At 27.7% G+C, this 16,166-nt stretch overlaps 1 protein-coding gene across 3 annotated transcripts in view; it reads right to left on the bottom strand.

Moving 5' to 3' along the window:
• Window positions 1-16,166, bottom strand: part of Prp19 (pre-mRNA processing factor 19) — an 80,213-nt gene that overhangs the window by 42,727 nt on the left and 21,320 nt on the right. The window contains exons 5-10 of one of the 3 annotated variants that reach the window (XR_012756228.1): window positions 13,324-13,509; window positions 11,832-12,032; window positions 9,622-9,763; window positions 6,571-6,775; window positions 3,251-3,357; window positions 167-420 (exon numbers count right to left, since the gene is read on the bottom strand). Coding sequence is in view for 2 of the 3 variants with exons in the window: in XM_075364857.1 (XP_075220972.1) it covers window positions 377-420; window positions 3,251-3,357; window positions 6,571-6,775; window positions 9,622-9,763; window positions 11,832-12,032; window positions 13,324-13,509 (885 nt within the window). In the remaining variant the exon portion in view is untranslated. Of the gene's footprint in view, window positions 1-164; window positions 421-763; window positions 3,358-6,570; window positions 6,776-9,621; window positions 9,764-11,831; window positions 12,033-13,323; window positions 13,510-16,166 lie in introns of those variants that run through there. The other 2 variants (XM_075364857.1, XM_075364858.1) reach the window with 2 other exon arrangements.

Below are 16,166 nucleotides of genomic sequence, written 5' to 3'. Positions count from 1 at the left end.
CAATAGACAATATTGCAGATAATTAACCCAACAGTTCGCTTGCGCAATGTAATGCAAGCTAATTTTTTGCCTGTTTTCATTTCCTTCACTAAATGTAATAAAAATTATTAATACATAATAATAGTAAATTAATAAATTATCAACTTGTATTAATTAATAAAATTACCAGCTTAAGCACCAATCAAGGCCAAAAAACACTTGTCAGCAGGAAAAGTTCTGGCAACTATGTTTTGGGACTCAAAAGGTGTGCTGCTGATTGATTTCCAGTACAAAGGATGGTGAATGCAATATACTACTGCTAGCTGTTGGATGACATCAGAGCTGTTTATCCCAATAAACAACACTGGCAACTGATCTGTAACAACAACGCCTTCTCCTACATGACAATCCACACACATATACAGCAGCTCAGACTTGGACCTGAAAATTAATTGCAAATCTCTTGAACACCCACTGTACAAACCAGGCTTATCACCATGTGATTTCCACATGTTTGATTAGCTGAAAGAAGCTTTAAGATGAGAAAGATTTAAAGATAATGCTGGCTGTTGGAACAGCCACCTTGTTTTTTTTTATGAAGGTATCAGGAAGCTACTTATCTGGTGGAGGAAATGTATTTTTGTTGAAGGAAACATGTACAAAAATAAGGTAATTTATTTGTAATTTTATCAAATATCGATAAAGCTATGTAAATAAATTCTGGTTTATATTTGTATGACCCTTATATAAGGTCTCTGGGTACAATGAATAAAAAAAAATTCAATCTGTAACAAAAAAAAGTTTTATCTTGAATTCTTCATGAACAAATAAAAAATTCTAAAACATTTTTTTACGCTCAATAATTTTAAGAATGTTGTGAAGTGAAGCGTAATAACATGTATACTTAAAATATCAATATAATGTGATATTATCGTATCCAAATTTTATTAAGTAAATATAATAGATACTTACATAAAACATTCTTACACAATGAACAAAAAAAGCATTCTTCTTCTAATCAAATAACTTTCTTACCTATTACCTATTACTATTAAAAAGTATGGCTATTAAGTAAAAAGACTTAATTCTATCAGTCATACTATACAGTGCAGATTGAAAGTAAACGGAAGGCCTTGAATGTGTTCTGCCCCTGAAACAGCTACATCTAACCAAAGTATTTCTCATTAGATATGCTAGCCTAGGTTAGGTCTCTATTGCATTTTCCTGTGATCCACCAAAAATTTCTAAAAATATGTTATTCCTTTTTTTATTCTCAATATGTTCTGCAATTAATAGATAAATCATTCAATAAATCTTTAAAACATGAGTTAACTGATTAACCAAAATAAGTAAAATATGAATATGATTTTTACAAAAACAGTGGTGTCCTTAATATCATTTTCTTAGTTTAATTTGGTTTCTAGAAAATCATTATGTCCCACAGCTAACATACAGACTTTCTTTACAATTTTTATGAAACAGATTTAAAAGGATAAAAAATAATTTTTCAAATTGAAATTCATAATGACTCAAACATCCCAACTCATAAAATTGGGAAAATATAAAGAAGGGTTTAAAAGCATAATAATTCACAAGGAGGAGGTTAGTGTTATGATAAAAAAAACTTAGATTACACAAGCTAATTAAATACAGTTTCACTAAGTAAAGTTAATAAATTCTTATTCTGAGGAGTAACCTTAGCAATGCATAATACTGTACAGGGAGCCGGCCTCTGTGCCCAAGTGGTAGCATTTCAGCTTTCATTCAGAGGTCCCAGGTTTGAATCCCGGTCAGGCATGGCATTTTCACACATGCTATGAATCATTCATCTCATCCTCTGAAGCAATACCTACCGGTGGTCCCAGAGGTTATACTGTACAGGGAATGATACCAAAGTGTTAATACATTAACAAAAGGCTTATTAAAGACAGTTCCAAACCTTGATCAATAACAAAGATAAAACATTTGTGAATACATGCCAAAATTCTGGATACGATTTTCTCCAAAATTCTAACTGAAATTGATCAAGTTGAAATATTAAACAATTTGTAATAAAACCTGAATATTTTGAAAAGTTCACAAACAAAAAATAGTTAAAATAGATGAATACAATTGTTAATATTAATATCAATAATATTCTTTATCCTCATCATTAGTAAAAAAATAAAATAAGTTAAAAAGAATAGATTGTGGTCACAGAATAGATTAATTCAGTATATATTATAAATTTAAAATGACAAAGCATTGAAAAATCAAAAGTTTAATTACTTGCATTCTCTTTGATATTGTAAGAAATCTTAGGACAACCTGCACATCAGAATGGGCAACAGTGATCCAGCACTAATATATATAGATTCCAATACTGTTAACAAGATACCAGAATTATGTAAGACTTTTTGTGAATGAAAATTCATCTGTTGTGTGGGCATGATTAACTTGCACAGCATTCGGAGTCAAATACAAATAAAAATGTTATATCTGTCTTTTCAGAAAAATCATCTCTTTTCTGAAACTTGAATCTATAAACAGGACATTTTGACCACACTTATCTAGGCAATAATTGAAACTACTGAAGGCAGTAATACAGTATTAGCATTATCTAACGCTGCAAGGGAAGATGCAGAAGTATCAGTAAATTATTAAAATCATACATAATTGATTAGAGAAAAACAAAATATAACAGTAAGTAGATGTAAAAGGGCGATCAGAATTAAAATAAATTTCTTCATGAAGTGAAAAGTTACACCCTTGGCATCATTAGTTTATAGCCATTATTCATTTGTTACAAAAAAGAAAAAGCTTAGAAGAAATTTTCCTTTTTAAATATTTAAAACATATTTCCATTTTAAAACACAAACTTCTTTTTCTTTTAAGATTTTATCAACAGAAGACAAATGAAAAATTCTAATTTTCCTGCTTTCACAACACGTGATTACAAAAGGATAACAATTTGGTAATAAAAAAATATGTATGATTTAGGAAAGTAGAATTTTAAATAAGATTGTCTTCAAAAACAAATAAAAATATCAGGACACATTAAAATCCTGAATACAGTTCAGTCATTTCATTATATTACTATATGCCAAAAATAAACTCTGTTCACAAATTGTGAATTTAGAATGTACATAAATAGGTTTTTCCAAGCAATTCTATTATTTAAATTAATATAATAATATAATATTTTTCAATAATACTATTATATAAGAAAAGATTGCAATCCTGTATGAGATTACAGTTTAAAGACCATATAATTTTAATGTACGATCCATACTTGTTGACGCTATATACCGAGCATGTCTACCAAAACGAACACCAGTTGCCATTGCTGTGTGATCATTAAATACTCTTAATTCTTGCCACTGTTTACATAAATAAACCCTGGAAAAAAAATTATCATTGATTTAATCATGTTTTTCTGCTCTGGAAAATAATCAGCCTAATTTAATAATTAAGATTAAATAAGGCACACAGATGAATTTTTCAAATACATTTTGCTCTACTGTACAACCACAGTATATTATTAGCTAACATTATACAGTACATAACTCAAAATGAAAACAAAACTATAGTTCAGCAGCCAAACAATGAAAACTATCAGAAACTTAATAATGTCATATGCAGATTAAGAAAATAATAGTAATTTTAGTTATTATATAAAAATAATAATATGGTTAATTTTTTTAATACAATATTGTAATTAAAATAGTATATCATTATAATTAAGAAAATATTTTTTAACTTGTTGAAGTATTTGTGATTAATTTATTATGATTTTTCAGGTCATAAGATGCCAGCTTATACATATAGCATTATATGAAATATAAACCACCAAAGCACAGTACCATATTAAATCCAGTACTGGACAGAAAAATTTACACTTATGCTCTAAATAATATTTAAAATTTAAAAATATAGAACATAGTTATAAATAAAACAACAAATAATTAAAAGAATATGTTTTAATGTATAGATATAGAATTTAATACTATCTGAAGAAGTGGAATACTGTAAAAACTAGTTATTGAAAATAATTTTAGTAAGTTTAGCTTATCTAATTACTGTGTTCTGGTGGTTTATATTTCATATAATATTACATTTTATTAACTCATTGGTCAATATGTTAATGAATTATTTTAATATTAAAAAAATACATATATTTATTTATATTAATAAAAATATCAAAATATAATTTATATATAAATACTTTTTGTTCATTAAAAAACATATATATATATATATATTAACTTAGTAAAAACAATTCTTCCTTTATTGTTATCCATATCTTCCTCTGTATTAATTATATTAAAGACTAAAAGTAAAACTCAGCAGTCCACCTCAGTACAGAATCTAATAATATTTCTTACCTTATTATTACTTCTTCATTTGTATATCAAAGGCACTTGCAAAGATTTTCCCTAATCATCAGTTGATCAAAAATTAAAAACTTTAAAATTACACTAAAATATTATATATTAAATTAAAATTATTGCGTATATAGTGTAAAATATGCAGTCAAAAATTAAAATTAAAAATTATAACATTCTTAATAACATCAAATTTTTTTAAATTTCCTATTCATGCCTGTAGTCAGCCACTAGATACAATAACATACTAATATTTAATTACTTACAAGAGTACTGTTATCTATAGAAGCTTTGATAATAAAATCATTATCAAACATCTGTCTACAGATTAAACAAGCTGACTTTCTATCTACATTTGTATATATAATATTTTTTTCTAAAATGTCCAATTTTTTATCACTATCATTTTCTTTTGTAATTTCAATTATTTTTAATTTGTTTCTAAATCAGTAATGGAATGTTTTTTAACTATTTAATGGTCGGCAACATTATTATATATTTAATGAAGAAATATGTAATTGATAATAATTTTATACAAATAAAAGACCCAACTAATAAATTTATAAAGATTAAACAAAAGTTTAATCAGTAATGTAATCACAATAAACTCAGTTTGTATCATGATAATTTAAAATTTATGTTTGAAACGGAAAGTGCAGAAAAACAAGTTTTTAGATGTTGACAAGGAAACTAATAAAATAACAAAATTATAACGTCCATACATAGGAAGCCAATAGCAAGTTAAATAACCATTAATAGAAAATAAAATCATCCTTGGTCACAATTTAAACACAGAACAACAAGGAGAAAGAAATTACATACAGAAATATATATCATAAAAAGTATTGCAGTAAGAAATGGATATAGAACCTAATTAATTGATAATATTTATAAAAAACAAAGGTTAAAATCTAGTAATACAACAATGAAACCTACAAATAATAAACATGACAGTGACAATATCTATATAAAAAACTCTTACACTAATAATGTTATTGAAAGTTCAATTAATGTTTATAATGATGAAAAATATAAACCAGCATATAAGCCGAACAACCATATAATAAGACATTTAAAATTCCACAATGATTCTAATAATTTATGTGGTATCTATAAAATAACACGTAATGATTGTAAAAAAAATTATATTGGGAAAACTAATAAATCATTTAGAGCAAGGTTTGCAGAACATTTTAGACATTATAAAAACAATAAGTTAGGATTTTTTAACTTTGCCAACTACTTAATAGTTAAAAAAATTCCATTACCGATTTAGAAATTTAAAAATAATTGAATTACAAAAGAAAATGATAATAATGATAAAAAATTGACATTTTAGAAAAATATTATATATATAAATATAAACAAAAATTAAACTTGATTAATCTGCAGACAGAGTTTGATAATGATTTTATCAAAGCTGCTATAGATAGCAGCACTTTTGTAAATGATAAGAAAAATTAATAAAATACTAGTATGGTACTGTATGTAGTGGCTGGCTACAGGCATATATAGAAAATTTTAAAAAATTTGATGTTATTAAGAATGTTTTAATTTTTGACTGCATATCTTTCACTATATATGCAATAGTTTTAATTTTTAATGTGTAATTTTAAATTCTTTAATTTTTGATCAACTGACAATAAGGGAAAATCTTCAAAAGCGCTTTTGATGTACAAATGAAGAAGTAATAAGGTAAAAAATATTATTATATTCTGTACTGTGGTGGAATGCTGAGTTTTACATTGTCTATTAGACACACACACACACACACTCGAGTATATATATTTGTTATTAAGATGCTAAGTTTCTCTCAAAAAGCATAAGTACAGTGAAATAAATGTAGCTTAGAGCAGGCAACCAACACTGAATACTGATTCATAAGGTATGTTTGAAGTTTTCTAATATATAGCACACCTTTCTTAATTTGGGGCCTAAATCATAATCACAGCTTAGGTATTTTCAATAATTTAACTACTTATTTTGACCACTTAGGTAAATATTAAGATGTCTCCAATGGAGAAAATAAATCAGATTTCAGTTTAGTTATGAACGTGCATGTTACAGCATGCACATTGACTACATTCTGTTAAAGTTTCATTTGATGTCTAAAATTTACTAAAGCTGCTAGAAAATCATCTTACTTTATTCAACAACATTACTGAATGAATGCCTATTGAAATTATTTAAAAATAATAATTTACTCAATTAATGTAAAGGACTTTACCTAACATCAGTTCCAGCAACAGCAAGATATGTACCACTTTGATCAAAGCAAATATCTCTTATTTCATAATTATCTTCCAACTGCAGAGTTTTAAAATTTTTCAACTTACGGAGATCCCACAATTTAACACAAGCATCATCTGCAGCTGTTGCTAAATAGTAACCATTTTCTGAGAATGAAATAGCAGTAATTGGGCCAGAATGTCCTGAAAATTAATAAAAAAATATCAAAATTATATGTGTATCTGTGCAACAGGAACTGTACATAATTAACCAAAGCAACTTAGCAACTTTTTTTACTAATAAAAAAAGGTGCCTGGAAAGCACCTAAATGGGCTGTCATGATTTACCACATCATACCCAGTTTTTTTTTTGTCTCAAAATAATAAATTATTAAATAATTATTATATATTCTAAGAATGTCTGTTATGTGTCAGAGCCGTAACAGTAGTAAGAGATCAACATTAGGTTATTCAATCCTAACCCACCGGGTTGGTCTAGTGGTGAACGTGTCTTCCCAAATCAGCTGATTTGGAAGTCAAGAGTTCCAGCGTTCTAGTAAAGCCAGATATTTTTACACGGATTTGAATACTAGATCGTGGATACCGGTGTTCTTTGGTGGTTGGGTTTCAATTAACCACACATCTCAGGAATGGTCAAACTGAGAATGTAAAAGACTACACTTCATTTACACTCATTACATATCATCCTCATTCATCCTCTGAAGAATTATCTTAACGGTAGTTACCGGAGGCTAAACAGGAAAAGAGAGAGGTTATTCAATCCTGAAAACAATGCAGTTCTTCTCAAGAATAACAAAGTTCTCATGCAAAAGTAACTAGCAATAGAGAAAAGTGATTTCCTACCCCTTCTTCACAGAGCCAAATATGCTATTTTACATCATGTCAAGCCTATTAAAAATGCAAGTGAAAAAAAAAGTTAAACCATCCAACCAAAAGTTAAACCAAAGTTAAAAAATAAACCAAGTTAAACCTAAAAGTTAACTCCATCGTTTGGTTCTGTGCAGGATTGTATCAGTAGCGATTATTAATCACAAGTGAAAGCAATTCCTGAGTTATATCTCTTATATTTCCAAGTGCTTTAAGTATATAACAGAAATAAAAAGACAAACAAATAGTGTAAAACAAAAAGATTTCTGTTACAAAACAATGCATTACTGAACTTTGTAAGAGAAAATCCTGAATAACATATGTGTATCTGGAAATTAACTTGCTTACTTTAGACAAGCTGTGGAATATCCCAACCTACCTAGTTCATCTTGCAAGCATTTTTTAAAAAAATTCCTTAGATAATGCTATATCCTTATATTTGTGTATTATATTACAGCATTCAAAAATGTTAAACAATAAAATGTATGTTTAAATTAAGAAAAAAATACTATAAAATTCAAGAAACTTTATGATTCCAGTATTTTTTTAATCAGGAATGTAACAGAGTTATAATGTTACTAAGTGACATACTATATGATAACCCACCGGCTTGGTCTAATGGTGAATGCGTCTTCCCAAATCAGCTGATTTGGAAGTCGAGAGTTCCAGCGTTAGTCTTAGTAAAGTCAGTTATTTTTACACAGATCTGAATACCAGATCGTGGATACCAGTGTTCTTTGGTGGGGGTATCAATTAACCACACATCTCAGGACTGGTCAAACTGAGACTGTACAAGACTAAACTTCATTTACACTCATACATAATCAACCTCATTCATTCTCTGATGTTTTATCTGAAAGGTAATTTACCGGAGGCTAACAGGAAAAAGAAGACATACTATATAACATTTTTTTAAGTAAAAAAAAAAAAACATTATCTAAAGAGCAATTTTTAAAAACCAACATACTAAAATATCGGTTCATTGAAATTGCAACATCCAAGGTAGGCATTTAACACAGCAATTATATAACATCAACTGTTGCCCTATTATTTGTTCAACAAAGTAAACTTGAAAGAAAAAAATACAAACAATATATGGATTTTAACTGTAGTGATAATTTAAAATGAAAAACAATTAAATGATTTAGTGTAAGAACAATTTTACGTAAAAATACCAGATCAGGAAGCATAAGAATGAGCATCAAAATATCTGTTACAAGTGAAAAAATTAACTAAACTTCATTTACACTCATACATAATCAACCTCATTCATTCTCTGATGTTTTATCTGAAAGGTAATTTACCGGAGGCTAACAGGAAAAAGAAGACATACTATATAACATTTTTTTAAGTAAAAAAAAAAAAACATTATCTAAAGAGCAATTTTTAAAAACCAACATACTAAAATATCGGTTCATTGAAATTGCAACATCCAAGGTAGGCATTTAACACAGCAATTATATAACATCAACTGTTGCCCTATTATTTGTTCAACAAAGTAAACTTGAAAGAAAAAAATACAAACAATATATGGATTTTAACTGTAGTGATAATTTAAAATGAAAAACAATTAAATGATTTAGTGTAAGAACAATTTTACGTAAAAATACCAGATCAGGAAGCATAAGAATGAGCATCAAAATATCTGTTACAAGTGAAAAAATTAAATCTTATGCTAATTAAAATTTAGAATAATGATTTAGGATTTTTTTTTTGATAAAAAAATTTCAGAATGTTTTAGCATCCATATTATATAAAACAAGGCTGTTATTAAATGCTACAAAATTAAATTATTCTCAAGGAATGAAAAATAAACATCCCATTTCTCTAAAATTTTGTTGTTTATTATTTATCACTGACTGAGTAAATATTTATTACCATAAATACATTTAATTGGTTAACAATAGCTTTCTTGTTCTTACTAATCAAATATTAATTGGAAATAAAACTACTGTCTCCAAAATTATAGTTGCTATGACTAAGGGATCACCGTTTTACTTAGTGATTATGAATTTTGAATAGTTTCAATTATACAGGAGATATTTTGCAAAATATAATTTATTTACTTTTTTACCAATGAAACTATTTACAGTTTATATAGTGACTCTCCCCAAGCATTGCAAATCATAAGAAAAAAAAATAATTAGATGATAAATACTAACCAGGGAAGTCAGCAACATTTGATTGTTCTTTTAAATCCCAAATCTTAACTTGTGAATCAGATGTACCAGTTCCAAATATAAGACCATCAGGATGGAACTGCGCTGTTGTCAGTGCAATACCAGTTGAGCCTTGATCTGCAACCTTTTAAAAATAAACAAAAAAACCATTCTTATGTTTGGAAACCATTTAAATCTTATACTAACATAAAAAATTTGTTTGCATAACATAAAAAACTAAACACAATATGAAACTCGCAATAATCTAGTACATCCATTAGGAATTCAGTAGTATTGATCTCTGCCAAACTCCTAAACAGGTGCTGTTGATAAAGTGAGTATGATAGTACTCTTCACATCACAAATGGAGGACTCTATACATCTGAGGCTTGAATGCATTTTAGTGTATAGATATCATTTATTTACAAATAATCAAGCAGATTATCTTTTAACATACCAATTAATAAAAATCAGTTAGCATAATAATTCAAGAGATTAATTTAATTATGATACTTGTTTAAATTAAAATTTTTTCTCACTTTCAATAAACTTCAGCTTTGAATTATTTGTACAATGACTACAGCAGGTGTCAAGACAAAGCGAAAAGGTATAATTGTTTAAGAGTTATCCTTACAAACTGCTTCAAATAAATTGTTATTCATCTGAAGGGCAATTGAAATTATGTAAAACTGCATAAAAAAAATTCCTTATTTTTCTTTTGGTAATGAATTCAATATTCCATAACGTCACTGAGAGATGACATAAAAAATTAGTTTTAAATTATAGTTAAAACAAAATTTTATTGATAGTTTAAGAATCTAAAAATAATTTCAGATGATCAGTTTCAGTACGGTGGCCATTCAAAAACATTGTTATTTCAGCCCTATTGGTAAAAAAAAATACATAATATAGTTTGCATTGAATCATTAATCTAATTAACAACTATTACAATATATACATAATTTTACTTTATACTGGAATAGATACATGGTTGTAAAGAAAAGGTAAATTTAAATTAAAACTCTTTATAATCTGTTTAGAAGTCATCAGTTAAAAAAAGAATTGTTTCACGTAAGCACAGAATACATACATACTTATTATATTAACATGTTCACTTGTATGGTACACAAGTTCTTTTTTAAATGATGTCGTGTACCCATAGGGGTACACTCAGCTCATTAGTAAAGTGCGTTGTGCATCCAATGAGGTACATGTTTTCAGAGGTTTCTTACAGCATTTATTTTTAGTCTGGCTACACTGTAGGTGTTTAAAATCATACAATGGCATATTAGAAGTGTCATGAAAAGAACTATATCTCACAAGTTTACAAATAATTATTTTATTCAGGTTATTATATTCAGGTGTCTATGCAACTAGTGGCGTTTCTAGCAGCAGGCTCAGAGGAATAAGAGAGCTCATGTACCCGTGTGGGTGCATGTCACCTAGGAGTTATATATATATCATAACAAAGACGTGTCATAAACATGACAGGATACACACAAAAAAGGAAAAAAAAAACATGATTGGAGTTTTATTTCTTTGAAATTATGCTTATTTCATGTATATGTCATCAAATATAAACTAAAAAATTGAAAAGAAAATTTCCATATTTTTATATGTAAGTATACATGTAAATAACTATGACAAATAAAAAAACTTATGTATTTTGACTGCCATCATGGATGTGTTAATATAAAGCTATTTTACTCTGAATTGAAGTAACAGTACTATTTTTTCCAAAAGAAGGCAAAATTCTGCATCAATTAAATGGAAATTCTTTTTTCTTTTGTGACAATTTTCCATTCCGTTATTAACTGAACTTATGTTTATACATAGAAATGTTATTAAACACTTTTGATATAATAAAAACAAAAAGATTTTTTTTTAAATCTAATTTCTTTATTCAATATCTTAAGGAACACTTAAATTTTTCATTAGGGGGAAAACAAGTGAAAAGTAAGTAAATAATGAAGAAAATAACCCCAAAAAAGTAACATTACTCTCAAAGAAAGCAATTCCAATTAATGGTACTTGTACTTCAGATAATTAACATACATCAGTCTTTAAAAAAGCTAGTGACAGTGTAAAGTAAAAAATTAATAAATACCTTTCTGTAAGAAATCTCCATCTCAGTAGAAGAAACAGACATGTGCTTCTCTGATGTATTAAAAATAAACCTCTTACCATACTAAATAGTAACAGAAAATTTATACCTTTGTTAAAAGTCGTCCTGTACGAATGTCTGAGAATGCCCAGTGTTGATCAGTTGAAGTAGACAAAACATAATCGCCAGTAGGATGTAAAGATAAACCTGTTACAGAAGCATCATGTGCTCTAATTAATTGAACTGCTTGTGAACTTGGTACATTCCATACACGAATTGTTGTATCTGGTGAAGCAGTTATTACAATATCCTAAAAATTAAAATAAATATCAATGAATACATTAATCATCCAGTAAGAATGAAATTACAAAACAGGCCTAAAAAAAGATAATGTACATTTTTAGAAAATGACTCTGGAAAAAGTAATCCAGGGATTACTCTAGAAAAATGAAAAAAAAAGATAATGTTTGCAAGCGAAAGTATGTAGAACATTTAAAAAATTATCAAATTTTATAGAATTATCAAAAATTCTATAATTCTGCTTTTCATAGCAAAGGACAGAACACTGCAAATTTATTTCAGGTGAAATTATAAAACCCAACCTCCATATTTATAAAATTCTAGTGGTCTCTGTAAGTGTTACTCTTCCACACAAAAAATACTTAACTGACAGATGAAATTTTGCATGAACATAGTTTTTATATGTGAAAAGGAAGACCATAGGACTACTGCCATTATAAAATGCTTCATGTTTCAATATGCTGGCAGTTTTAATGGCTTGTAGTAGCAACAGGATTATGTTCCTTGCTGATATTCAACTTTCCTACAGCTTAAACAAATTCAAATTGAATTCGGAGACCACTTGAGGTATTTAAAATTAGATTTTTAACATAAAATGTTTTCATCTTTTTTTATACTTCTTTTGGTTATCAAGAAAAGTAACTTTAAAGGTGCGACAGCTCAACCAACACAGCTACTGTGACTGTTATTATGTGCAACATGACTGGCTACACCAGCCTCCAAAAAAAAAGAAGAGAAATGAAGTAGTCACCTCTTTATAATGTTAGGTAACAATAAGAACTGTGCAAAATACCTTTTTACCCATAAAGGAGAGATAACCAGCTATAACTACTATTTCTAAGATGGGGGCCAAGTATAAACCTGTATATTTAAGATAACTCAAAAGTTTGAATTCTGTGCTGATCAAACTAATGCACTGAAGAAATTACAATATATTGATAGTTTTTATAAATTAAACAGGCTTTAATTGTTATTTATCAGCATTATTCTCACAAGCATGAGGATAATGAACACAGCAGGGGTCCAGGGGGTGGAGCTTCCTGACCAGCTATTTAAATTATAATACATCATATTTAAATTACCATGCATCTTTCATGAATCAACTGTGGTTATAAAATTAAAAAATGTTGTATTTGCTTTTTTCCTAAGCTTCTGAGTCATGGTTATAACACTTTATGTAACTATCTCTGTATTTTATATATACTATAATATATATGTAAATGAAATTGTTAACAAAACATTACTGGTTTTACTATAAAAATAGATTTTTACTAACAACTATAATGAATCATAAAAATTACCTCTTCTGGATGATAAATAACTCGTGTGACTTTCTTTGTGTGTCCTTTTAAAACAGCAACTACTTGCTCTGTGTCCTTATTGAAAACTGTAGCATTCCTATCATTACCACCGGTCAAAATCTTACTTGTATCTGCATTATGGATATCCAGAGATAATATACCAGGAATGCTAGCACTGTGTAACCCCTGAAAATAAAAAATTATGTCTAATTGGCATCCAAATACATGTATTCAATTTTCTGTTTTTTTAATTTATTTCATGAACAAATAATGTAGTCGTGGTACAGACAAACATTGTCATACAACAGTTGAACTTTAACATTAATATTATGGTTTGAAATGCTGAGTTCAAGACTAAATCAGTAATACAATCCTAGTTGTGAGGGTTGTATTCTCTGAAAATGCTAAAAATATGAAACTTGTCATTAGCAATATTAAAAATGCATGGAAAAAAGGTTCAAGGCATAAAACTTTAAACATTAAAGATTATTGTTAAATAAAGTATATTTGGTACTTAACAACTGTTTCTAATGGTTTTATTTGCTTCACTGAATTGTTTACTCAAACAAAATACCGCAAACATAAAAATTTCTAACATTAGAAAATGTACCATTAAATTTTGTTTGGTTAATTTTTCAAAACTGTTTATATTGCACGTACAAATAATTTTCTAGTGCTAGTTAACAGCTAGTCATTTTTTACATGACTGCCCAAAAAGAAATGTAATGTTTTTAGAGTGTATATATATATAAGTACATATGTTTGTTCCACCACAGCAGCTCAATGACCAAACTGATTTAAATGTATGACCCCGCATTGGAATCCTTATGTTATAGGGGAGTGTCATACGCTACATAAATATGTATATATGTATGTTTAATTGTAACTAAAAGGCAACAAAAAATCATGTATATAATTCTAAATCAATAATCGATAGTATTTTCAGTATCAATTTATTTGTATCGAAAATAGTTGTTTTAAGATCTGCTACAATGATATTAAATGAATGAATTACAATAGTAAAATATATTAATTTATTGTATAATTACTATTATCGTTGTTATTTATTATTTACAAACATTAAGAAAAAAATCTTGTAATTTTTTGATGGGCAGTATGTTTGATCATGTAAGCATGTTCTTTATTTCTGCTCTTATTTGTTGGTGTTGCTTCATCTTACTTATGTATTACTAGCCGGTCAGGGCTCGCTTCGCTCTCCTGATAATCTAGCTAGGGAGCTTTGCCCCCTGGACCCTTGACACATTCGTATCCTCATGTTTGTAAGACTATTATTAAATATTTTAAGGAAAGAAATATTAGTGTGTAGAGAATATTTTTCTGAACATTTTGGTGTTTTTTATATTTAAAATAGGCTCAAGGAGCAAGTAGATGTAGAATTTAACAGTTTTTAATAGAAATATAATATTTAACACAAGCCATATTGATAATAGGGAGTTGGCTTGTGTGTGTTTGTGTGAGGTTATGTTAGTTGCCAAAGTCTAGCTGCTGCTATTGATGCAGAGAGAACCATGTGATGCGCCGACAGGATGTGCGTCAATGACTCTCTCCTGCTAAATAAAGTATCCTTTTTTTTACTGGTAATATTAACTAATAATCCCTTTCTATAATTGATAAAATTAATAAATAATTAGTACCTTAACATCCCACTTAAATTTAATGCTTTATTCCACTGATGGATCTAATTTCAGTACTTGATTTTGTAACTGACTCTTCAACCTAAAAATTTCATTCAATTTTGGATTAATTGCTTTATACTGTAGATATTAATTGTTCTATATCTTTCTTTATAATGGTAAATGCTGTGCAATATCTGATCATTGAATTTCTTTAAATCTATTTTTGCTAATCATGCTGGCTAAGATAACTATTTCTATTTCATTAAATCTATTGTTGGTTTCATTAATCTACTGCTATGAAAAGCATCTTTTAGTATTTTTTTTTTCAATAAATGTTTATAGTGAATGATTTTATTTCTTTAACTAAATCATTTACTATGTCAACCAAGAGATCTGGTTTGTAATTTTTCAAATGCTGGATAAAGGATCAATTTTAACCACTTTCTATAGCATTAAATAAACCACTGAAAGTCCAATGTGAATACTACGTACATTGGTCTACAATGCACTGACCTAGGGGCTGTGTTTGATAGAAGAAATAAAATGTATACATTAAGATTAGAAAATTCATTATTTCATAGTTTTTTTATTGTTTTAGTTGTTTTACAGAACTATGAATAAGCAAAACCATAGATAAAGTACATTAACTTCAAGTGATTACTTTATAGTGGAAAATCACACACATAAAATAACTTTATTATTATAGAATCTATCCCAATTAGGTTGGTGTATTTAGTTGATAAAATGAGATTATTTTACAGGTAGGCAGTATATATACATATTCACACAGCAAGAATAAAATATTGCTGAAACCTAAGAAAAAATAATAATAAACTGATCATTAAATAAAGTCATCAAGAATAAACAATACAAATATTTAAAATATAAAGAATTATTTACTTTATAAATTCCAGAAAACATATAAGTAAGATAGACTTTTTGGCAAAGGATCCTATGAGTAGGCTCCATGAATTCTCAGATGGTAAGGCATAAATATAATATTAATATATTTAATATAATATTAATATATTTAATATTATATTAATATTTTAATATTAATATTATATATTTTTATATATTTAATATTTGTTACAAGGCACCTGACCATGAATGAATGGAAGACATCAGATACTCTAATCCGCTATACGTTAAATGGGATACATGAATGGTGGACTCCTATATTTTACATAAAGTTTACAGCTACTA

Source organism: Lycorma delicatula, chromosome 4 (genome assembly GCF_047948215.1).
Source record: "Lycorma delicatula isolate Av1 chromosome 4, ASM4794821v1, whole genome shotgun sequence".
Classification (NCBI taxonomy): Eukaryota; Metazoa; Arthropoda; class Insecta; order Hemiptera; family Fulgoridae; genus Lycorma; species Lycorma delicatula.
This window is presented reverse-complemented; position numbering and strand designations above follow the sequence as displayed.